The sequence below is a fragment of the Typopeltis vanoorti genome, chromosome 4 (genome assembly GCF_054136105.1).
Source record: "Typopeltis vanoorti isolate ZY-2024b chromosome 4, IOZ_Tvanoo_1.0, whole genome shotgun sequence".
NCBI classification, from domain to species: Eukaryota; Metazoa; Arthropoda; class Arachnida; order Uropygi; family Thelyphonidae; genus Typopeltis; species Typopeltis vanoorti.
This window is the reverse complement of record NC_143552.1, coordinates 106,261,851-106,288,809: the sequence shown is the minus strand read 5'-3', so window position 1 is coordinate 106,288,809 and position 26,959 is coordinate 106,261,851. Positions and strand designations below refer to the sequence as shown.

The window sequence follows — 26,959 nt, the reverse complement described above, 5'->3', positions numbered from 1 at the left end:
AAATAAAGACTAAGTATTGCGTGATATAATGCTCCATTAATGACATACAACTGTAGTGTTTTGAATAGCTTTTCTTTTGGCACCTGGTCATATGCCTTTTCCAGATCTACAAAACTTAAATACAGATCTTTGTTATATTCCCATGATTTCTGAACTATATGTCAAATTGAAAATCTGATCCTGACAGCTTATATTTTGCCTGAATCTAGCGTGTTCTTGAAAAAGCTTTCTTTCCACAATCCTTCTCAACCGTTTCTCAAGTATACTTGCATAAATCTTACCATCTATCCCATTGGCTCACCCTGGAGTTTATTGTATCTATTGCACCTGTAACTTACCTTATATTGGGGAAACTGAATGTACAATCTCTATCCCTAAAAAAGAACACAAATGACGCATTAAATTTAACAATTTTGGTGAAGCAGTCCTATCCGATCACGCTCTTGACACCCTACACCAAATTGATTGAAAAAGTACCTATTCTTTACATCTTACAAAAACCTAGTATGAATGCAAATTGAAAGAAGCCTGTGAAATTTTGATTAACCATCCTAATCTTTGCAATAATGGTGACATAAAAATCCCAAGAATTTGGATGGCACACATTCAGCCCACTTAGTTTTTCAAGTTTTTCAGCAAACCCTGATTTTAGGACTCCAAACAATTATCAGCTTTTATCTGCCATCATTCATACTGTTTGGTTTAATTTATATGTATACTTATATGAGTAACTTTGTTAACATGTTACTCTTTAGCTTAATTTATTTTTGTAACCAAATAGATAATAATAATAACAGGACTCTAGTGTTGATGTAAGTTTTTTTTTTTCCACCAGAAGTCAGGCCAGCAGTTTTAACAGTTGACCAAATCAATATAACTTTAGCATACCATGTAGATTGTAGTGCAGCTTGTTTCTTTGTATATATGTGTATACTCCAGATGACCTTAATGTGAAGTTTGAAATGTCGAGTGATTATTTTGGTTTATATTAAACTGAAGTTTTTCTCTAACACAGTTGTTGTTTCCATAATTTTTACAAGGAAAACATAAATTTGGTAGCCATTGCATTATTGTAGTTTCGTAACATGCACATATGAGCACACATATAAAGGGTGTCCCAAAATTCACACAAGATTTAAATTTAGCACCATTTGTGCAGTAAAGCGTTGCCAACGAGAAAAAAAAAGACAGCGTGACAGCTGACAGTTCAGGGTTATTAAAAATGGAGCGCTACACAAAAGAACAATGCATTTTCATTGTTGAGCAATATTTTAAAAATAATGAAGGTTTGGCAGCTACAGTTCGCAATTTTCGTACAAAATATGGTCGGAATAGTGATTTAACTTCATCAACTGTGAAAAGATTAATTAAAAAATTCAAGGAAACTGGATCAATTAGTGATCTTATACACTCTAGCCATCCTTCAACAAGTCGTTCAACAGAAAACATCGAAGCAGTTTGTGAGAGTGTTGCTGAGAGTCCAGGAACATCAATTTGCATCTTTATGCTTACAAAGTTCAATTGACTCAAGAATTGAAGCCTACTGACCACACACAGCAAAGAGAGTTCGTTGAATGGATTATGGAACAACAACAAGTGGATGCTTATTTTTCGAACAAAATCATCTTCAGCGATGAGGCTCATTTTCATCTTGATGGCTTCGTTAATCGACAAAATTGTCGCATTTGGGGTTCAGAAAATCCACGAGTGATTGTTGAGAAACAAATGCATTCACAGCGTGTCACTGTTTGGTGCAGATTTTGGGCTGGAGGCATCATCGGTACATTCTTCTTCGAAAATGCGGCTGGTAAGGCAATAACAGTTAATGGTGCTCACTATCGCGACATGATAATCCAGTTTTTTGTGCCTAAATTGTAAGATATGGATGTGGACGACATGTGGTTTCAACAAGACGGTGCCACACGCATCATACGGCCCAAGAAACAATTCAATTACTTCATGAGTCATTTTCTGGTCATGTAATTTCCTGTTTTGGTGATCAGAATTGGCCGCCCAGATCATGTGACTTAACGCCGTTGGACTTTTTTCTTTGGGGTTTTTTTGAAGTCTAAGATTTATGCCAACAAGCCCACGACTACCCACCCCCTGAAGGAGGAAATTGAGTGCTGTATCAACGAAATTCAGCCACATTTATGCAAAACGGTCATGAAAAATTTTGACAAACGAGTGTGTATATGCCAGCAAAGCCGTGGAGGCCATTTACTCAATATGCTATTCCATGCATAACCCTATACTGTATACTTTATGAATCAATAAGAAATTACAATTTTTAATTAAAAACCTGTGTTTTCTATCAAAATTACTTCTTGTGTGAATTTTGGGCACCCTGTAGAAAACACACACTGAGTCCAAGCCTGTTATTCAACCATTATTAGATAGTTTTATTGATATTAGGGCATTATTTGTTTAATTGAGCAAGTTTACATGCAGACATTCATGCATATATGTGATGGACTACAAAAAAGTTAGCTGGGTATACAGTCTCCAAGCATATGTAAAGTTTGGGACCTACCTTCCATTAAGTTAACTGTTTTCAGTGATGTCAGATGCAGTCTGTATACAGATGGTCTCATTATATATATAATTCCTTGTTTCTGTCCTGATTTGCTGAGTAGATAACATCTTTCCAACTTGCAAGCTGAGGATTTCATTTGCTCCTTTGGCATTGTTATTTTTGAATGTGTTTATTATGTGATACATGAATTTCATAGCTTAGTATTAGGCCATCACTGGAATCCTGAAGTGGCTTGAAAAAGTATCATGTTTTGGTCTCTGAAATAGGGATTTTTGGATTATTTAAGCCTAATGCATTAAGTTCAAAATCTGATGCTATAGGCGTTAAACCTGAACCTTGTTTGAGTGTGATCACAAAATAATTTCAATTATTTTGTGATCACACTTTTGTAATTGAAATAATTAAATAAAAGAAATGAAAACAGGAATATAATTTTTATGTAGTACTCAGCTAAGAGTATAGTATAATATACTCGAATACATATATTACTCAACTTTCCACATTTGTCTTGTATGATATTTTCTGCTATTAGTTATATAACACCTTCATGATACCTTCCATGGTTTATACACTTATGAGTGGAGACTTGTAAATTTGAACACATCTAGTTTGTTATTCACATAAAAGGAAGGTGATGTGTGCTCTCTGAGAATAGCATTGCATTGGAATATAGAAAATCCATTTATGAAGTAGTTTGAAGAGCGAAAGTATAGTTTATATATATTGGCAGTATGTGGATGGAAACAATATGATTTTTTATATGTTATATTGTTTAATCATGCAAAAACCTTTCTTTTCAGCATCTATGGAAGGAACTTTTGCTGCTGTTGGTAGTACATTTAAATTTTGCCAGTTGTTGCAAATTATGGAAATTGTACATCCTTTGTTAGGCTATACATCAGGATCAAGCCTCATACCTTTTATTCAGGTTTGTGAACACTTTCAGGTAAAACATATTTACTTAGTTATTGAAATGCATGTAGTGAACAGACTTCTCCTTCTATTCCTCTTGCCCACACATGGCACTAGTGTGCTATAGGTCTTGTGGCCTTTCATGTGTGGATCAGATATATATATATATAAAAAAAAATTGTGTTCATAATTTCTTTATTTATTTATTCATTCATTTACATATTTACTACCTGGGTTAATTAGGAGACAAACCTCTCTGACTGGAAGGAAACCTCCAAGTAGCCTATTCAGACACTGAAAACTGGTTTCTTAACTGTGTTCAGTTCATCTTCATATTTCCATATACTGCTCTGTTAATGGATAACTCATTCATTTAGTATCTGGGTTACCTGGTAACTTTGATACAGAATGTAATAATTTTCATTTTATTTATTTATTATTAACTTTTTTATTTCATGGAATTTAATGAAATTTGCTATTTAGCACTTAGCTAGATAACTAAAAATATATTATTACTATTACAGCATGACAACTCCAAGGACTCATCATGGGAGGGCAATCTACTCTGCTACATACATCTCACTGTATCCTCTACTACTTAATTCTCCAATTATATTTAGGCAGTTGATGATCTTTGAGAGGAAGGACTAACTATAGTATTTATTCAACACTAAATATGGTCTTGAATGTCATGCATTTTCAAGACTAGTCAGATTTCAAAATGGGAAATTAGACAAGAGTATTGGCATCTATAGAAGAAGTGAAGAAATATTTTTGAGTCATTGGAGAGGACAGCTGACATAATGAAAAAGGATAAGTTGGTTATTGTTGGGGATATAAACAGTAGAGTAAGAAATTAATATTAAATAGAAATTTTGGGGAAAATTAGGAGAAAAGAGCAAAAGCTAATAATAATGCAAAATTTAAGTGCCTACTGTATATTCCGTTCAAGAAATGGCTCAGTCATTAATGTTTTCCAACATAAAGATGTGCATAAATACACATGGAGAAAACACTTGAAATAAAGAAAGTCTTATTGACAGTGTTATTGATATCATCACACTGGTTCGAGAGAAAAAGAGACAAATATACAGGAAACAGGAAATGATCACCATTTAGTTTTGAGCATGATAAAAATGAATATCATATTTGAAAAGATAAATATATAAAGAAATTTTGAAAACAATCAGTTTAACAGCTTACAGATGCAAACTGCAGACTCAAATATTCAAATAGTAGAGGAGAAAAAAAATGAAAGAATTTGAAAATATAAGCCAATCTTATAAATCCATAAGGAAGCTGAGTTATGTGGCTAAATAAGCTTGAAAAGAATATAGAAGAAAATATCACGAAAGTAGCAAAATGTTGTAGATGATGTTAAACAAGATTAGAAATTGGGTGGTGAGTAGTGTAAAAGGAATTAGAGATGACATTGGTGATATAAAAACTGAAGATAAAAGATATTATAGATTTGTGAAGTAATTATGTTGAAAAATTACTAAATCTGACAGAACTGTACTCACACCATCCAGAAGGAATAAAGGTGGGTATGTTTCAGTGTTGGAAATAGAAAAAGAACTCAAAAATCTGAAATGTTCATGACACCTAGAGTGAATAAGATTTGGTCAGAAATGCTCAAATTTTGAAGTATAATAGTTTTATAGTGGTTTCACTTCATGATTCAAAAAGTATGGTCACAAGGTCAAATTTCAGATGATTGGATCAGAGCTCATAGCTATCATCTTAAAAAAAAAGGGGCGGGGGGAATAAAACTGAATCTGAGTATTAACAGAATTTCTCTACCCAGCGTTCCAGGTAAAATTTATTTGAAAAGAGTAAAAAAAAATCTTTAAGAGAAACTTGTGGAAGAAAAAGCTAGATTCAGACTAGATAGAAGTTTTCTCATAATCTCGTCACTGTGCCTAATACCTCTTAAAATAGGACAGTTAATCTTATCTGCACTGTGCATTAGGGATGTGCTGATATTAAGTTTTACTTTGGGATTAAGCATGCTTTGCAGATATTCAGAGCTTTGGCAGAATCAAAGCAAGGATTTGATATTCAGCCAGCTGAAGCAAAATAAAATCCTGTTACATGTGTCCTAACAAATTAGGGAAAAGTTTCCCCCTTATCTCATGTGATGGCATGCTGAGGCTCATTGTATTAGCTATTGGTATTTATTTTGATGTCTGTGTTTTTCTTTTAATTCTTAAAAAAAAAAAGGACAATTTTGACTGAATAATAAAATGAGCAGTATTTAGAACTTGAATAGCAGACAATATTAAGTAGAGTGATGTGTGCAGATATCAGTATGGGGAACTGGAGAGTGAAACTTATCTGTGCTGTGGTCCCACAGAAGGTTCTATTAAGCAAGAAATGGAGGAATTTTTCAAGGCATTAGGCAAAGCAGCAAAAACGGAAAGAAAAAGTTGGTTATCATTGGAGATCTAAACAACAGAGTAGGAAATGATTATGAGACAGAAATGTTTTGGGAAAATTTGGAGAAAAGCACAAAGCTAATAACAATAAGTACCTGTTGGATTTTTGTTTAGGACGTGGCGAGTTATTACTAATGCCATGTTTCAACATAGAAATGTGCACAGACACACATTTTAATGTTGGAGAGAGAAGATGCGAGAAATAAGAAAAGTCTCATTGACTATGTTATTGTTGATAACAATGCATCCCCCTGGTTCAGGACACAAATGTATGCAGAGGATTTGAAATAGTAATTAATCACTATTTAGTTTTGAGTAGGATAAAATTGAATTTCATATTGAATAGTGTTTAAAAAAGTTAAAGTTCAGCAGTTTTCAGTGATAAACTGTAGACTAAAATATACAAACTTCATACAAAAAAATAAATAAATAAATAAAAAATAAAGCTTAAAAGGTTTGAAAACAAGAACCAAACCTGGAGTTGAAGATTCAGTGGGAAACCCTAAGAAAACATTGACTTAGTCAGGGGCATGTGGTGAGGGTGTCTATAAGAATAGAAAAATCAGTGTTCCACAATTGGCTCAGAAAGTTAAAGAGGCAGTCAAGATAAAAAAGAAAGCATATCAAAAACTTCCAACAGCAAGTAAGTGTTAGCTTGTGCTCTTAGAGAATACAGAAAAAACTGTAAGAAATCAATGCAACATATAAAACTAGCTAAACAAAATCATAGGAGAACTTTGGAAAGTTCTGGAGGTTTTTTTAAAAAAAAACTTAGAAATGGAAGAAAGAGTACCGTAAAAGAAATTGGAGATGATAAAGGTGATATAAATACTGAAGAGAAAGATATTCTAGCTTTCTGGAGTTACTTTGAAAGATTTTTAGTCAAGCAGTGTCAGCATGGTGATAGAAAACATTCAACAGGATGCAATCATGAATTCATATTTGAAGTAGAAAAAGATATCCAAAACCTGAAATGTGGAAAGGCAGTTGGAGTAGATGAAATTTGACCAGAAATACTGAAAAATTGGGGTATAAAAGTTTCACAGTGGCTGCACTGCATAATTCAGGTCGAATTCTGTATGATTGAAGTAGAGCTCTCATAGTACCCACCTGTGAAAAAGGGAAATTGAATATGAGAATTACATAGATATTTCCCTACTTAATGTTCCTGGTAAGATTTATGCAAGTATACTTGAGAAATGACTAAGAAAAATTGTGGTAGGGAAGCTTGGTGAAGAAAATGCTGGATTCAGGCAAAACAGAGGTCATCAAGATAAGATTTTCACTTTAAAATAAATAGTTGAGAAATCTTGGGAATATAATATTTGTATTTAAGTTTTGTAGTCTATGAAAGGCATATGACAAGGTATACCAAGAATATACCTCTTCAATCTACTTCAGTTATATGGTATATATGTTATGCGCAAATTATTAAATTGCGCACTCCATGAACTGTATAACGTGCTTGTACAGTTCATGGAATGTGTAGAATTTTGCACAATTCATGAAATGAGCATTACGTTTTCTGCTCATTTCATAAATTGGGTGCATAGTAACAGTAGCAGTGCATGATGTGCGGAAACTCGTGATAAACTGCAGGACCTGCCACTTATATAATGTGTGATGATTAGGTTTTAAAGAGCATTTCTTATTGGTTGTTGCTGCAAGTTGCTGTGTTTTTAGAAGATTTTTTGTAATAGTATTAGTCCATCCAGCGATCAAGCTGAGGAACATTGCACGTCAGAATATGAAGCACATTGCTACAAAAATGGTGCAAAGAACAAACAAAAAACTAAAAAGAAGTGGATATTGGAGTTTTGTGTAAATGTGTTTGTACCATCTTTTGATCGTGGTCGAAGAGATCTGACAAGCTTGATTGGAGTAGTTCTTGACAGGAAAGAAGGGAAATATAGAATTGGTACCAAAGGTGGAGTTATTGAAAACTGGATTGAGAGAAATTGTTTTGAAAGGGTTGATTTTCAGGGATTATCTATAAATGAAGTACCAACTATAGACTTCAACATCAGAGCTCTAGTTCACCTACTTTCTGTTAGTAATGGATAAGGATTCAAAAGATGCTCTTGTAAAACACGTTGTACAAATAAGAAATGTAGCTGTTTTAAAAATCAAGTTCTTTGTAACTCTTCATGTCATCCAAACAAGTCTTGTGAAAATCCTTAATTATTGTTTAGTTGTTAGTTGTAACGAAAGAAATTTGATAATAATATTTTTCTTGTGTTTTGTCCAAGTACATAACTTTTTTTATACAATAAAAGTTTTTGAATTGAAACTATTTTATTGCTCTTCACCCATTTATCACCTATTTATATGCTGTAACTATGCACCCAATTCATGAAATGAGCAGAAAATGTAATGCTCATTTCATGAATTGTGCAAAATTCTACACATTCCACGAACTATACAAGTGCGTTATACAGTTCATGGAATGAGCAAAAATGATGGGAATCCATCATTTTTGCTCATTTGTGCGATTTCATAATCTGCGCGTAACATATATAGGACATTAAATTAAGCAATACATAGTCTCTATTTGGGCTGTGAATCAGCAGTTGGAATTGAAACAGATACAGAATGTTAAATCCGGTGTGCAACAAGGGTGTATGCACTGTTTATTTATTATCTATCTATTTGGATCATTATGAAAGTGTATTAAACCTAATATCAAAATTGGAAATGCTAACCTGAGCTTTATGCAGATGATGTTATACTTCTAAATAAATCCAGTACAAGTCTGCAAGATTTCCTTACTAAATTGAATAACTGTTATGATAAATTTGGTATGAACATCAGCAACAAAAGGATAACGACATTGAAAATAGGCAGAAGCATTGAAAGCATCAGGACTGTATTCTGAATGGAGAATCTATAGAACAAGTAAAAATATGAGCTATTTAGGCAAAATTTTTAGCAAATGTGGTAAATTAAATATGGAGACAACAGAATTAGTAATGTTGGTGTGGTGGAAGATCAGTTGAATAAATTTATATGGAATAAGAGAGAAATTAGTTAAAACACTAAATTAACTGTATATAAGTAAGCATTGAAACCAATTTTAACTTATGGATATGAGAACTGGGTTAGAAATAAAATACTTGATCAAAAAAAAAGACTGGAGACCACAGATATGAGTCCTGAGAAAGATTAGGTGAGCGAACAGATAGTATCAGTGAGCATCATATTAAAAATGACAATGTAAAGAAAGAATTTGTCATTGTTAGCATTCAGAGATGTGGTAGCAGAGCTAATCTCAGATGGTAATGTCACTTAAACAGAATGGAGAGGAAAGATTAATGAAAAAAAAGGATTCTTTATCATATTGCAGGAACAAGATCCAGAGGAAACCAAGAATATAGGTGGATTGATACAGTAAAAAGTGCCTTAGAAGACAGAAAATATGAGAGATCAGATAATGGTGGGATTTTGTTAATTAAATTAATTTAGTGGGAAATTGTCAATTGAAAGTTAACGAAGCACTCATGTAGTACTATCTTTATATCCTGTATACTCCCTGAGGGTCCATATCAAGAATTTGATAATGGTATTGTGGTAATTTGCAAAATGTAAATATGCAAACAAAAATGAATGTGAATGAACAACTACTAAATTTATTGAAGTCTTTCAAGGAAATTACCAAATACATGATTTCAAACATTGTTTTAAGTTTGGAAGTGCTCTCCTCTGTTAAAACTCTGAAAATGTGTTTATCTAAAGATGAAGGTAACACTGTTTTTGGAGCAGGAATAATGAAAAAATTTCTCTGAAGAGGTTAATAGAACTTTTGATACTTTATTCAAAAATGAATGCTATGTTATTTCTACAGACCTGAGATTTAAGCTAGCATTTTTTAAGTCAGAAAAATTCTGTTAAGTGTTCTAATTAATGAAAAATTAGATTCAGATTTGGAAATGTCAAGTGATGAAGTAATTAATAGTATTCCATTATCAAAAAATTTCAGAGATTGGAAAATCATGAAAGGAAAAGAGTAGGAATAAATTGTGACAAATGGCTTGAGGATATCGTTATCACTTGGAAAGCAGAATAAGCTGCAGGAAAACATCAAGAACAAGATGACTGTATTAATAAACTATTGTTAAAAAGAACTGATGATCATTAGTTTGGGTATAAGAATGAAAAATCGTGTTGTCTAATTCAAGTAAAATAGCAAGAAATTTTTTTTTTTTTTGGCATTGGAGTTGGTGTGTGTGTGTGTGTGGATTGAGTTTGGTTGATTCCAAAAAAGTCTTCCATGTTTTTTATTTACTACAGCAAAGTATAGTAGTTATTTTTATATTTGATTGTGTGAAGGATGTTCAAGACATGGTTTTGTAGACCTAACTAACCATGTTTGTGCAGCAGATATATTTCTTACATTCTTTGAGAGAGAGAGAGATGCTGACAAATCTTTGAAAAAAGCTTTCAAACTCAACATTAAGCTGGCTTCCCTTGTCTGCTTTCCTAAAGATCCTACCCCTTCGGTTCTTCATTTTTGCAATTAGTATGTTGAACACACTGGAAGATCTGTCAACATTCACCTCGAAGAATATAAGACATGTATCTGTTACCACACCCATGATCATTCAGGTCTAGCAGACCATTCCTTGGCAACCCTACACAGAACCCAAGCAGGAAAAAACATTTTGCCACAGTAAATACAAACAGGAAAGACTTTGGAATCAGCTGCAGATCTAAAATATTAACTCAATTTCAATAAATATAGTTATGTGAAACTTCCCAAGATATGGGAACCATTTTTTAGACTTCCTAGCTAACAGCCAAGATGTCTTTATTATTATTATTTATTATTATTACGGGTATCTCCATGGAGTCAGTAGACTCATCGCAGGAGACCCAAACTAGCAAAACAATATCTGTCATATCTCTTCTTGAATTCATTTACAGACGAAGAGCTCACAACTAAGTCAGGCAATGAATTCCACTCATTCACCACCCTCCAGGCAAAAAACCTTGTTCTGACACCTTTGTTAACCACACTCTTCTTTAATTTCCAGAGATGACCTCTTGTTCTTCCATCACTATCACACAGCTGAAACATTTCCCCTGCATCAATCCTATAAAAACCTTTAAGTAATTTGAATGTTTCTATCATATCCCCTCTTCTTCGCCTATCAACCAATCTCTGCAATCCACAAGCTCTCAATCTATCAATGTATGTCTTCCAGTGCCAAGAGGCTGGTTTCCCCTGTTAGGGCTTGAAACTTTGGATCTAATCTCTTCCGCTTTGTATTGGGAGAGATTAAACCACATGAATTGTATCCTGATGATGTCTGTGACTGAGACAACATATAGGAATCATTAAACCATATGAACATCTGCCAACACATAAGCCTAAATACATTATCTCCACTATAAATGATCACTCCTCCTTAATGTGATTAGTAAACATGTATTGTAGTGACTGCTTAAAAGATGTTTTTACTTCTTTTAATATTTAGCTTTTGAGTATTTTTTAAATTAAATAGTCTGAATGTTCAATTTATTGCGTGCTTGGTCGATTATTTTGTAGTTATAATATGCACACACACAGTGGTGTTAAAACCAGGTTGTAAGTAAGGACAAATTACATTTTTACCTGTATATGAAAAAAATTTAACTATAACTAAATGTGGACATAAATTTATTGCCAGCTACTAACAAATTATATTACACAAAAAATGTGTTATAAATTTTGTACAAATTAAATTGCAATACATTTGACAAAATGTATTGCAATTTAAGTATGGAATGTGTCCACCCTGAACTGCAGTGCAGCTCTCACAATGTTGTGCCATGCTTAGCACTAAGTGATTTAGAAGTTCTTGAGGCAAACTGGCCTGCTCCTCCTTCAGAGCAAGGATAAGGCCTTGTTTGTTTTCTGGAGGGGAATTTCAAATAGCAATACATCTCCCTATTGCATCCCAAACATGTTCTACGGGATTGAGATCTGGGGAGTGTGCTGGCTACTCAATTTGATTAATATCCTCGATCTCCAGAAGTATCTCCACTGATTGTGCACAATGTGGTGTGGCATTGTCATCTATAAAAATTAATTCTTCACCTACAGCACCACAGAACAATCGAACATGATGTTGAAGAACTTTGTTGCAATATCATTCAACAGTCATAGTCCCTTTTCCAGCACATTGTAGCTCAATGTGTCCATTAAGCTTAATCTATTCCTTTCAAGAACATTCTTGCAATAAGAAGTACCACTTTCATGGCTAGAATCAGGAGAAGACTAAAATGACTTATATCTGTAAGGAGTACATTAGCCCCATTGGAATCAATGGGCTAATGTACTTTTTGCACAATTCTCTTTGTATTATCTAGTTTTTATGGAAATGCCGCTGAAAACATGCTCTACAATTAGCTATGGATAAAAGGCGCAGACTACAGGCCTTCAAGCATATTTGTTGAAGATATCTTGACACAGTTGGTCAAGATATCTGTGTACTTGAATGGAGCTGATTGCAAGCTGACCTGCCATGGTTCGTCGATTACGTTTTGCTGTTATAACCAAAAATCTCTCTTGATGTTCTGTGCAGAGCAAGGATGACCTCTTAGCAAATGTCTACAACACATTCTATTGATTTGAAATGCTGCACAGAGCCTGGATACAATGCTGTGTGATATTCCAAACTCTTTGGCAATATCAGTAATTCTGTGGTCTTCATGCTTTCCAATAATTCTTCCCTGAGTGAAATCATCTAGTGATGTCTTTGAGACAGTAACAAGACATCCAAGTTTGCAACTTTATTCCTTCATGAAAAGAGCTTCCTTCAAACACAATTCGCTTAGCTCAACCTTTTGCCTTTTATCCTGTTGAGTGCTACCCTTTGAAAATTTGAATGTGTACCTGCTTTCTACTTGAAATCGTCAGTTAAACAAATTGCCACAAGCTGTGATTCATCTGGTAGTAATCTTCTGAAATAGTGTTTCCTTAGGTTTTGGACACCAGCGTGCATGCGGCGTGTGTGTAAATATAGTGTGTATGATATAACAGTGGTGGCATTCAAACCCTTTCTTTGAATGTAACATGAAAAACTTTGATGTGGCATATGCATGCATGTGTGTTGTGTAGAATGTATGCTTAGTGAATATGAGTGATTTGTGAGAACAAGAGAATTGTCATGCTAGCTAGCTAGAATATGTCAGAAATGTGTGTTTATCATGCAGATTGATGAATACAAAGTGTTAAATAAGAAGAATTGCAAATGAAGTAGCAGTTGAGAAGGGCATGGTTGGTTATGTATGCTGGAAGGAAAGTGATTATGAAAGAAAGTTTATGTTGCATGTGAAAGAAGTAAAACTGTGTTTGGAAGGTGATATGAATATAATAGAAACTCTTGGTCATGGTGTAGGAAAATTTCAGACTTTAACAAAACTTCACAGTGTGATTTTGGATGTTAGGCAAATAGCAGAAAAGGCAAGAAGGGAAGCAAAACACTTAATGAAGACACAAGAAAGCATAAAGAGATTAAAAAAAAAAAAAAGATTAGGTCCATTATTAGGTGTATACTGCACAATTGAATAATAAAGCATGTTTTCTAGGTAAAATGATCTGTGACATGATTGGAATCTGGATGATGAGTTGAAGTGCATAATGTTGCGGAATGCTAATTTACATTTGCTTTATGTTTGCCAGAATGAATAAGTTAAAAGGAGAGATAAATATAGTGTGAGAAGATATGAGAAGGTCGTTGAGTAAAAAAAAAAAAAAAAAAAATCAAAATCACGTGCACTATTTTAATGTAAGGAGTGATTTTGATGGACAGAAGAATTTGTATTTAAGTACAGATATAGCAAGTAAAAGAATAACTGTGGAAGAATCATCTTCATGAATGAGTCAGACACACTAGAAGTTAAGCATTCAATTTCATAAGGTATATATAATTCTAGGTGGACCCACTCTGAATTCTGAGGGGGAAACTGGATGAAAGAATAGATAGGTTTTATTTATTTAGCATATGATGTTACAACAACCGTGAGGCCCCCCCTTTTAAAGGGATGTACAACACCATATTAAACCCCCCTCCCCATTTTATCCAGACTCAGAGCTGACGTATAGCTGACAAATCAGGCCTATGGCAGAGTCATAAGTATTCTTGATTGTAATCCGTGTGTGTGTGTGTTAATGGGAAGCCAGTTTGCCTGTTCTGGGAATGGAAAACCCTAGTTTCTGGATGAAAAGAACCCCTACCTCCATATGAGACTGGCTGACTCACCTTTAGTCGAAGGAGACCAGATAAAGGTTCCTCACATCACGGATGGGAATCGAACCCAAGTCCTTCCGACCAAAGGACTTTGTCTATGAGCTACGGAAGCTCTATAGAGATAGGTGACTTGATTAAGCATCTTGCATGATCTGAATTCAAACATAGCAGTGGCATTGGTTGGTATATCAGCATGGATACTCAAGCAGTATGCAAGAAGTTAGCATTGTTCCTGACCCGTATTCAGTTCATTGCATTGCATGCATGATTCCTAATGAGTGGAAGGGGAGCAAGATAATTCCATTATATTAGCTGGAACTAATGCAACAAATTATAGATCAGTTAATATCTTTGGTATGATCATGAAGGTATTGGAGGTTAGAAATCACATCAAAAGATGGTTTAGTATAGCCATCAAGGTATTGTAGTCAGTGGTTAACAATTTCATCCATGGATAATAGAGGATAACATGGTTATGTTAAAGGTGAGTTTTGCTTTCACTATGATAAAGAAACAGCAGAACTGATAAGAAGAATAGATATACCATAATATCCCTGGATTTTGCCAAGACACATGATATTATTCCACATTCGGGTTTGTCACACAAACTAAAGAGGATGTATGCAAAGTAAGTCTGTGACATGGATAAGAGTGGCTATATTTCTGCATTGTCACTTTCTGACATGTATCAAAGTGATGTATGGAGATGCTGAGTCTAAGATGGTTGTCCAGTGGTGAACCATAACACAGCTGTTGTTTAACCTGTATGATAATGATTTGGAACAGTGGTTTTCAAAAGGTGTTCCTTGACTTTCATTGGTATGCTGTGAAATGTGGTGGGGTAAGTATGGTATTTGTAAAATAATCTTTTTTTTAATCTCCATGTTTAGAGCTCCCAAGGTGTTCCTAGAACACTCATTTTTAATTACACTTGCAGTTTTCACCACTTTGTTATTGTTGTGTTCTGCCAGTGACTTGTCATTCACTGTTTTTCATTTAATAAACTTTATTTATATTAAATTTAATAACTTGAATAACTTTTAAAATTTTATTGAAAAGCAAAATAAAATGTGTATTACATTTATGCCCTACCCCCTCTAAATCAGATCTTGAATTTGCACAGAACTCAATAAAAATGATTGCTCTTATAAAGAAAAACTGCATATGTATGTAAAAATTCTTCACTTTTCCTTAGTGTCAGCAATATAATTGTTCAGGGCTACAGTTCTTCATAACAAAGAATACCATGCTGTGAGCAAACAAATTTGAAAGCCACTGGTCTGTAAGTTGACGTATCTGAAACAGAATCCTTGCAGGCTGACTCAGACTGATTCTACAGGCAGATGCTAATATCTGTTATGTTAATTATTAACAGTTATTCATAGCAACTTTTTTTGGTCAGAAAGTAAATTATACTTGGCAAAAAAAATTACATCCCATATTCTATTGTGTGTGTTAGGCAAAATGGCCTGTCATAAACAAGTAATTTGGCAACTTTGAAACCCAGTTAATGCTCTGATAGGAGCATTAATTCTGCATGCCTAGTGTATTATGCCAGTGTTATGGCTTTGGGGTTATAGTGGACAAAGAATTAGTTTAGGAACCACACTGCCAGGATGGTTATCACAGATAACTACACTGTTGAAGAGAACACCGACTTCGACTTGTAGGGAAATGGTTAAACCATCTCTCAAATTCAAATTAATTTTAAGACTTATACTGCTAATTGGGTGTTTTGGCTAATTTCTCTCTCTCTCTCTCATTCCATAAAAATTTGTTCAACTTGCTCCTATGACATCATACTGGAATTGCCTATTCTGTTATCTACTTCCATATTTAATTTGTCATCTTTGGTAAAAACTTTGCCTTAAAAACTGAAATGTTCGACTTGTTTTTTAGGTTTGCATTGAAAATGCTGTTGAGGTTTCCACCATCAATATAGATCGATCCTCAGCCTATTCGATTTTTGTTTATTTTTTCCCATTTTATTGCTAACTTTCATATCAGATTTATTAAAACAGTTATTCATAGCAAGTTTTTTTGGTCAGAAAGTAAATTATACTTAGCAAAAAAAATCACATCCCATATTCTATTGTGTGTTAGGCAAAATGGCCTGTCATAAAAAAAGTAACTTGGTTACTTTGAAACCCAGTTAATACTCTGATAGGACCTTTAATTTTGTCTGCCTAGTGTATTATTCTAGTGTTATGGCTGGCATGCATTCTTCTGGCCGGTTATATCACTTTAATCCTTGTACACAACATGCTCAAAACAACAGTTTGTACCCAAAGTATCTTCAAGATAAGGATACTTTTATTAGTCTTAATTTCATATCAAATTGCCTCAGTATTCCATAATGCCCAGTACACCGTTCACGCTTTTCAGATGCATATATTATTATTCCTACACCCTCTATAGAGTCTTCACTCATTGTGGGAGGTTTCTACCATGCATTAGTAAGGGTCACTACCCAGACTAGTTTCAACCATTTATTAAGTTTTCATCAGTAAGTTTTTCATCATAACTCTCAATATCTACTCTTGTAGATATTGAGAGTTATTCAGTCATTGTTTCCCATATAATTTTATCCGTGTGTGTGCACACACCTTTTTTTTTCTTCCCTCAAGTAGTAGTGGTGTAATCATTTTATTAAAGTGCTTTTGATGAGAGATAGTTATAGTGGTTTTTTTGAAAATGAAAAAAAAAATGTGTGTTACCAGTTCGTTTTTTTTTTTCAGTTGTTCCAAAAGTAAATCCTACTTGACAAGAAATTATATTCTTCTTTTTATCTTTGATCCAAGCATGAGCAAACAAAATATCTTTATAACTATCTCATTCTGAGGATTTTAATAAAATGGTGTGTGCTATTTTGTTATTTGCATATGGAAAATATATGCATTAATTTAACTCTGTATCTTCACATCACCTGAACCAGCTTGAAGATATCACTATCAGCAATAAGACTTCTTATTGTTTGTGTGCTCTCACCATGTGAATTTATGCACATCTTTATGATGAACATAAAGATGTGCATCGTAAAGTAACATGAGGTTAGTAATGACTAGTCCAGCAGTTACTTACAATTATGCATTATTATTAGCTATGCTGTTTTCTCCTAATTTTTCCAGCTATTTTGATATATCTGGCTTGACAGCCAGATATATCTTTGATATATCGGCTGTCTTATCTAACAACTAAAAAAAACTCTGCTTCCTTTTTTAGTGCCTGTTGTCCCATAGAAGGTTCAAGTAATTTTTCATACTCTGGGTCATGAAATCAGCAGTTGCCTTTGTTTAACCAGTCAACACCCCCAGCATGATTACTGAAGATCTCCCAGTTAAACTTAGTGACTAGTGTGCTGCCCAGTTAAACATAATAGAACAGTATGATTTCATCAAATTCTACCATCATGTTTGTTTTGGTTTAAGCTAATACAGAATACAATTTGATCAACTCATTTCCAAATGTGTAGTATATTCTTATTCTCTCATCCAAGTGGATTCATAAATAACAGGGAACACAACTAATCTGAGGAATTGGCATTGGATTAGATGCTCTAGTCTGTATTCCTTATAGACTATGCGGAGGCTCCTTCAAGTTTTCTAGCTGTTCTTTAAGCGACTCCATTAACAAAGAGAAGGAAGACAATGAAAAGAAAAATGAAGAATTACCACTCTTTATTTAAAAAAAAAAAAATATATATATATATATATATATATATATATATGTGTGTGTGTGAAGGTTGTTTGAAAAGTTTGGTAAATTTCCAATAGGTGGCGACACAATTCGTTCATTCATACCAGTATCGGCACGTATCATCTTTTTCATGATCCCTGACAAAATTTTAACCACATGCAATGCATAGTTCTCGTTTGGCAAACATTTAAAATGACTGTGTTCATAATTTTCATAAAAATGGAGAAAATGAGTTTCGTGCAGTGATAAAACACTTTTATTTGAAGAAGTGGACAACTGCACAGATCAAAGCCAAGTTAGATGCATTTCATGGGGACTCTGCACCACCATTAAAGACTATTTATTTTTGGATAAATGAGTTTAAACATGGTTGTAAGTTCATCAAAGATGAAGCACGCTCCAGATGCCCGACTGAAGTCACTATGAAGGGAATGATTGACAAAATCCATGGTATCGTTATGGAAGCCGCCGAGTGAACATGTGTGAGATTGCTGAGATCATAGGCATCTGAACTGAATGGATGTATAATATCCTGCATGAAAAATTGCACATGATTTTAAAAGCCGTGTGCGTGCATGTGCTCGATTGTTGACTCGATCAAAATGCATGCAAAAAGACATTTCAATGCAGTGTTTGGCAATGTTTAATTGCAATTCACAGGATTTTTTGCATTGATTCGTGACTATAGACGAAACTTGAAACCACCACTGCATACCAGAGTCCAAGCAGCAGTCAAAACAGTGGACAATGCCTGGTGAAAGAGCACTGAAAAATGCAAAGACTGTTTTGTCAGCTGGGAAGGTGATGACCGCTGCTTTTTTGGGATTTCCAAGGAATTATCATGATAGACTATTTGGAAAAGGGTAAGACAATAACAGGAGTCTGTTATGTGTTGTTGGGCCATTTAAAAGAAGGACTGAACCGCCAAGATTGGCACACAAAAAAGTGCTCTTTCATCAAGACAATACACCATCCCACATATCAGCCATCGCAATGGCAAAATTGCACGAATTGAGGTTTGAATTGGTTCCACATCCACCATATTCTCTGGACTTTGCCCCATGTGACTTCTTGTTCCCAAACTTAGAAATTTGGCTCGGTGGGAAAAAATTTACTTCGAATGAGGGTGTTATCAAGGCTGTCAGTGACTATTTTGCACAATTTGACAAATCTTACTTTTTAGATGGGATCAAAAAATTGAAAACTCGATGGAGACTATGTTGAGAAATAAAAGTGATTTTTTCTATTAAAAAAAAAAAAAAAAGTGTTTAACTTATTTTTTTACCAAACTTTTCAAACAGTCCTTGTGTGTGTGAGACTGATCTTTCTTGGAAGTTTTACAGTTAGGAGTTATAGTCAAAAACCTATGATTCAACTTTAATGTCATAAATAAATCCTTACATGTAATATAAAATATATTACATGCAGGGATAAGGAGATAAGGTCATCACTTATACTTGCCATTGGATAAAGCATTGGTCAGGCTACGCTTGGACTACTGTATTCAGATTGGTCAACTAGTCTTCACTGTGATGTGGAAACATTGAAAAAAATCCATAGACAAGTGATCAAGACTCTATCCAGAACTCTGAGGTGTGTTGGCTAGAGAGAGGGAGAGATTAAAGAAATTACAGAGTTTAGTGGATAGGAGGAAAATAGGTAATATGATAGAGATACTTAAGTTAGTGATGAAATTCTATCAGATTAATGCAGAGGAAATTATAAAAAGAGAAGGTGAGAGGGGAAGAACCACAGGTCATCCCTGGAAGTTGTGAAAGTGTAGTGAAGAAAGGTGCGAGGACTACAATTTTTACATTGAGATGGATAGAAAACACATTATCAGATGTTGTTAATGCAGGAAGTTGTTAAAAATTTTAAGGTTTGATATGATAAATATGCTATCACTGGAATGAACTACCGACATTGAGTCTGCTGTTTAAGAGATACTTGTGCCATGAGAAGTTGTGATAATAATAATATCTGAATGATTGTGGTTGCTAACAAGAAATTGTTGTCATCTAGTGGTGGGTCATGGTGATTAAAAGTGGATGATTAAAATGTTTTATTACTTACAAACTTTTTTGGAATACTTTGTGCTTTTCATAAATTGTTGTTTTAATTATAACATCACTTATATTTGCCTTAACATTTTTGCAAGTTTCTGAGGATTTTTATCCATGGTCATTCAGGATGAGCAATGTATAAAATATCAAAAAAATCTCATTTGGTTGTTAACAACCTTCTCTGCCCTGAAACTACCAGATAGTTCTAGCAGTCAGTTCCCGGGATGGTTAGATTACACATTTTGTTTTAATATTCATAATTATATTTTAAAAAAAGATTGTACAAATTAAACCCTATTCTTTAATAACTTTATTAAGTTATTAAAGAATAGTAAATTATCAGAATTGATTCAGATCTAACATCAAAACTTGTAATAGTTTATTTGAATTTCCTGTTTAAAATTATAGGTGGGTGGAAGACTTTTAATGATATTTTTAATGATTGATGCAGAGCCACGTATGCAGACAAAGCCTGTAGTTTTCTTCCTGTTTGCTGCATATTCAGCAATTGAAGTTATCAGGTAAGGAGTAGTAAGTTATGCATTATGGGCATATATATAATATACATTATCTTTGCATAAAGAGTGTTTTTTTAAACAGAGAATAACTTTGACTTTGGAAAGCTGATTCTTTTTCTTTACTTATATTGATTTCTATAATAATTTACATTAATCATTAGAATTGTGAGTGAAAAGTATAATGGAATGGTTTTGTTTGCATGTAAATTACCAGCAAACAATTACATAAACGTTCAATAAAAGTTCAACATTCCTACAAAGTGCCTGACTTATTTTATGGTTGTGGGAACATTATGGAAAGGAATGTTCATTCTTTCCTATGAATGTTCTTTTCATAGTAAGGAATAAAACATGACTAGATTATCTTCGTCATGTTTTATTCCTTTCTGTGAAATAGATATAAAATCTATCTATCTATCTATATATATATATATATATATATATATAGATAGATAGATAGATATACACACTGCTTGGAAAGAAGTCAACAAACACCATAGTGTGAGGAACAAACAGCATGGCACTCACCTTAATAAGTTGTAGGACTTCCTTTCACTGCAATGACCTCAGCTATTCTATGGAGCATACTTTTCACAAGCATAGTGATTAGTGGGAATTTTGAACTATTCGTCCTGTAGGCATGTAATGAGGCCCTGGATTGTTTTGGGACGAATGTTCCTTAGTTTCACGTGATACTACAGTTCATCCCACAGATGTTCAATAGGATTAGGATCAGGGCTCTGTGGAGGCCAGTCAAGTGTTGGTGACATTCATGTCCATAAACTATGTAGTTACAACAACAGCTTTGTGACATGGTGCATTGTCTTGCTGAAAGAGATAATAGCCAGTTTCATAGAAATGCAATCAAGTAGGTAGCATTAATTTCCAGAATGTTCAGATACCTTTTGGAGTTCAATATTCATGATGCGACAGATGTCTGAGGCAAAAACAGGACCATACCATCATGCTGCCATCTCCAAATTTCATAGTTGAGGTTACACGCTCCGGCAAGAGATGTTCACCGAACATCTGCCACACTCACACCTGCCCATCTGCTCGGTGAAGGGTGTAGCATGATTCATCACTCTATAACACAGTTTTCCAAGCTTCCACGTTCCACTGCACATGCTCTTTGCAATACTGAAGGATGCTGCATGTTGTTTTGGGTGATGTGGGGCTTGCATGTTGGGATCCTACCATGGAAACCCATGATATCAGCCTCGGTTCTGAATGTCTTTGTGCAGATTAGTGTTCCAGTTGATGCCCAGAACTTGTCATTCAATGTATTTGTCGAGGAATGGCAGTTTTTACATATTCATAGCACCTACGGTCATGTTCGGTGAGTGTGGTGGATTGTTCACTGCTGGTAGCACTTACAATTGACTCCCTATGCTTCTATCTCAGTATGATATCAATTATTGTTGACCTGGGATGGTCCAATTTGTCAATAATTTGATTAATAGATAGTCTGCAACATAGCATCCTATCATAATGCCTCTTTCAAACTCTGTCAGTTTCCCTTCTCGCAGCTATTTCATCTAGACACTGTTGCACTGACTTGGGAGCATCACATTCCTCCAATTTAGACCAGCTACAAACACGACTCGTTACATGGCATGATGTACCTTGCCCATTGGGGGTGTCTGTTGACTTCTTTTCAAGCAGTGTAAAACCTTGCTAAAGAAGAATTTGCATTTTGAAGTTTTTAGCCTGCTTTTTTCCTCATTTAACTTCTTCAAAACTTTCTTGAATTTTTTCGCCACATGAATTTATATATGGAGAGTAAAGCAATAAATCATCCTGAAAACATGAAACTCCTGAACCTAGTAGATTTGATAGCATCAAATTCGTTAGTGCCAGAAAAGTTTGTGCAAAGTTTCTTACATCTTGAGGAAACTTTGGATAGAAAAAGCAAAATACACTAGATCTTCCTCTTTTAAAGGTATCTGATAGAAGCCACTGTTGAGATTGAGTTTTGAAAGCACACCATCTAATTGCGCCTAATGCTCCTCTATCTCATGTTAGTTAGTTTCTGTAACCTTGTTTACTGCCCTTAGATCAAGGACATATCGAGGTCACCATTTGGCTTCTCTAGGATTAAAAAAAAATTCCACAAAGATGTTGAGAGGTTAATCTACTTTCAAATATTATTATTGTAACAACTTCATTCTGTCTGCATATTTAATATTTAATGATGTTTGATACTGCTTCACATAAACTGGTTTGTCAGATTTAACTATGATTGAATGCTCTACTACATTGGTCTGGGGCCGTATTTATACTTTTGGAGGCCCTAGGTGCAACACGAGGCCTCAAAAATAAGCATTTTTTTAGTTTATTGAAAATAAAAGTCAACATTTCCATAATAACTCATTTTAATAACACAACACAACATTGGTATACATATATATATTTGCATTTTAAAAAAAGTATAAAAATAAATCGGTTCAAATTTAAATAAAAAAATTAATGACTAAAATTTTTTTTTTCTGACTTTGGTTTTAGCAATATCTATAATGTCATCATAATTAATTGAGTCCATTACATCCGATTCAATGCATAATAATGACAGGTCACATGTTTTATTTTGGTACAAGTTGCTTCTTAAATAATTTTTTATTCGTTTCGACACTGAAAACGAGCTCTCAACACTTGCATTTGAAATAGGCATCATCAAAAATATTTTTAAAATTGTTTCTATGTTTGGAAAAGTAGACCTTAACCCATCATTTATAAATTTGTACATGTTTTTAATTGAAGAATTTCTTCCTTTATCATTATTAAAAATTGCTTAACACATTCGTTGCCAACTACGAGTATACTCATAGTTGGTATATAAGCCTCACAAGCCAACTACGAATATACTCGTATGACGCTTACCACCGGCAGTGAGATTACTCGTACTGACCTTGAAGAAGTGAAAGTGTTTGGCGTGTAGAGCGTAGCAGCAAAGGTGTGTATACTCATAGTTAGAATATGAGCCTCACAAGCCAACTACGAATATACTCGTATGACGCTAACCGCCGGCAACGAGATAACTCGTACCGACCTTGAAGAAGTGAAATTGCTTGGTGTGCGGTAACAAACTGTGCCCAAGGAGCATGTGTTCACTCCTTGGGCACAGTTTACTGATGAAGTGAACACACGTTCGCTGCCAAGTGGCAGCGAATGTGTGTTCACTTCATCAGTAAGTTTTTCTGGATCAATATCAGTCCCATAAGTTTGTAAAATTTTATTAATACTAGTCTTGTACTTGTCTTGATCTATATCTTTCTTCAGAAAAATGTCAAACATATCTAATATGTCGAAATAGCTTTTTGTTCTTTCATTAATTTCCAAAATTAGCTTATCGCAAATGACATTAAAAGTGTTCACAGCAAATTTTCTTTCCCATGTAATATAATCTCATTGTTAGATTGTGAAACTTTGTCATTCGTTTTTTTTTTCGTTTTTTTAACTCTTTCCTTTTCATCTTTAAATTTTGTCTCATCTGTTAATAAATTTGCTTCTTCATTTACAGCAGCAAAACTATTTCTTATATCTAAAATAAAACCAACTAAAGACTGTAACAAATTATTAGCTAAAAACAAATCCATATCGGGATCTTGTAGAGATTTACTAGTAGCATGTATAATAGCATGTAAAATTTTGTCCCACACAACTGTTAAAATTGTTGTTTCTGATTTGTCAAAATGTTCAGCCAATGATGAGCTCTCTCACTTAAAAAAAAAGTTTTTCATAAGGAGAAATGGATAGTTCAAGTAATGCATCTTTAATTTGTATTCATGTTTCAAAGCCAGTATAGCGTTAACTCTTAGGGACCACCTTGTTTCACTTAGTCTTTTAACTGTTAAAGATTTTTTTTTCTAAATATTTAAGGAGTATACCCCATCTTCTTGTTGAAGATGAAGAGTAATTATATACATTTTGAATAAAACAAAAATATTGCGCTGCTTCTGGACAAGATTCTGCGGCATAGTTGCCAATTAAATTTAAGGAATGACTAGAGCATGGTATATAATGTGCAGAGGGACTATGTTTTTTCAGCCTAGCTTGTAAACCTGTATAGATGCCTTTCATATTGGCAGCGTTATCATAGCTTTGACCTCTGCACATTTTTATATCCAAAGATAATTCTTCTAATTTTTTTAACACTACCTCTTCTAAATATAAGGAATTATGTTGTGTAATACTGATGAACCCGAAAAATATTTCTCTGTCAGAATTTGCAGCAACATATCTAAATATCATAGCTAATTGGTCATTATGGACAATGTCTGGCATTGAATCGAGTATTATTGCAAAATAAGCAGCTTCCTTAATTTCTGATATTAATATTTCTCTTGTTTTTTTTTAGATATTAACGCTATGAATTCATCACAAGTGTAGTAAGAAAGATAATTTGATCTGCCAGAACCACAGTTGGCATACATTTCATGTGATGTTTTAAAAAATCATCAAATTCACTTAAATAATGTAAACGATAAATAATTTTTGCAAGAATCAGAAAAAATATCATTTGTATTTCCTCTAAATGCTAGCCCTTTTACTCAGTAACTTAATGGTAGCTATTATTCTTTTCAAAACCTCTCCAATAATTTTCTTCAGATTGTATTTATTTGATCAATTCGACTATTTATGCGATATGTGCACATCGTTCATATATGCTCAATAGAATGCTCATGATTATATAAGGTTCGTGTTATATATCTCCAGTCATTAAAACCCTTCATCAAGCTATAGAAAACAATTTACAAACAAAGCAGTAAATTGCTTTGCTGATTTCTGAAAAAATTAGCCACTCTCGTTTCTCCTTTGTTCCATTCGCCTTTTTACAGTAAAGATGTGATTCATTTACATTTCTGACATATATTCTATTGCATTCTAGGTATTCTTTTTTTAAATTTTTGATTTTACCAACATTCTGAGGCATATTTATTAAAATATGCTTGATAAACCGTTCATTAATTGTAAGTGGCCACACTGCTATATCGGTATAATAAGAGATAGCTTGCTTGCTAGTATTTTTATATGGTAAGTAATTTTCTTCAGAATCCTCTTGATTTGTTTCATTTACTTCTTTCTCTCCTTCTATGTTTTTCACATCATTTTGATGTTCTTCATTTTCAATTTCATCTCCTCCTGATAATGATACCAATGTTTCATTTTCATTCTGAGAAGTGTGAAGTACAACTTCAGTTCTATGAAATTCTTCATTTTCAGAACACAAGAGAGACAAAATTGCCCTCTCTATTTAGCTGTTTTTCATTTTCTCTGAGTCGTTTTCTTTTACTAGCTCCAGTTTCAGATTTTCTTGGCATCATTATGTGTATTAATCTATCAAAAGCAAAATAAATATTTATTAAATCCAAAATAAACATATAAATAAAATAAACAATTACATTAAAAGCTAAAAATATACAAAAATAGAAACAGTAGTATCTTGGTTTTGTTAAAATAAACGAGTAACAGTCAAATAAGAATAATAATTTAATTGAAAAATATATTCTTACTGACTGTGACAACTACTTTAACCATATAATTAGGTATATACAGTATACTGCTTTACAAATACTAGCCAAATAACAGTAACTAAACTATCAGTTTAATTACCATTATTTGGAATTTTCTTTACTGTTCTACGATATTTGACCCTTTTTGGTGCATAATTTATTTATTATGTCTCTTCCCAAAAATAAAAAAGAATTTCATATGTATACAGTAAATATTAATATTAAAAAAACTTGGTAATATTAAACCAGCAATGTTGTAAGTCATTTTATTTAAATAAATGACTAACTTATATCGATGAATTATAAATAATTATGCAACTTCTACGATACTTTGTATTTAATATTAAATTTTCTAAATAGTTTAAAATCTTTTAATGTAATTCTAAATATATTTTATATATATTATTTACACTTTTAAATATTCCATGTAATTGAATCATAATTAATTTAAAGAAAGGTGTACTGTATTTGCCGGCGTATAAGACGCACTTTTTTTCTTTGAAAATAGGTCTGAAAAACAGGGTGTGTCTTATACGCTGATATTCGGTTTTTTATTACTTTCATTTCTGGAAATTTTCTCTGTTCCGAGTTACGCGATTTCTTTCTTGCTTCCTTGCAGTGTGTGAGAGCATTCCAGTTACGTAGAGTTCAGTGGATGCCCATGCGCTGTCATAGATGATCACAGCTGTGTTCCTGTTTGTTTAAACTTTCCAATTGTTGTCGCAGTTGTTGTGAATGGTGATAAATTTCTGCCGTTAAATTTTCTCTAAATTTCTTGGCAAATTATAGCTGAAAAATGTCAGCATTGCTACAATATTGCATACAAGCTACGTGTGATTGCGTATGCTAAAGAACATGGAAATAGGACTGCAGAGAGGCATTTTGGACTACCCCCAACTGAGAAAATGATAAGAACTTGATGGAATCAGGAAGAGGATCTAAAAAAAGCGACTCACAATAAACTTAATCTATGAAGTGGAACTGCAAAATGGCCAGAACTTGAGACAGAACTGAATACTTTGATTTTAGACCACAGAAAAGCAGGACTTTCA

General features: G+C 33.6%; 1 protein-coding gene across 2 annotated transcripts in view; it reads left to right on the top strand.

The window, feature by feature from the left end:
* The window catches only part of Hacd2 (3-hydroxyacyl-CoA dehydratase 2), a 226,783-nt gene that overhangs the window by 127,801 nt on the left and 72,023 nt on the right, over positions 1–26,959 (top strand). For both annotated transcript variants that reach the window (XM_090391398.1, XM_090391399.1), the window contains exons 6-7: positions 3,337–3,464; positions 20,285–20,397. In XM_090391398.1, coding sequence (XP_090247524.1) covers positions 3,337–3,464; positions 20,285–20,397 — 241 coding nt within the window. The remainder of the gene's footprint in view (positions 1–3,336; positions 3,465–20,284; positions 20,398–26,959) is intronic.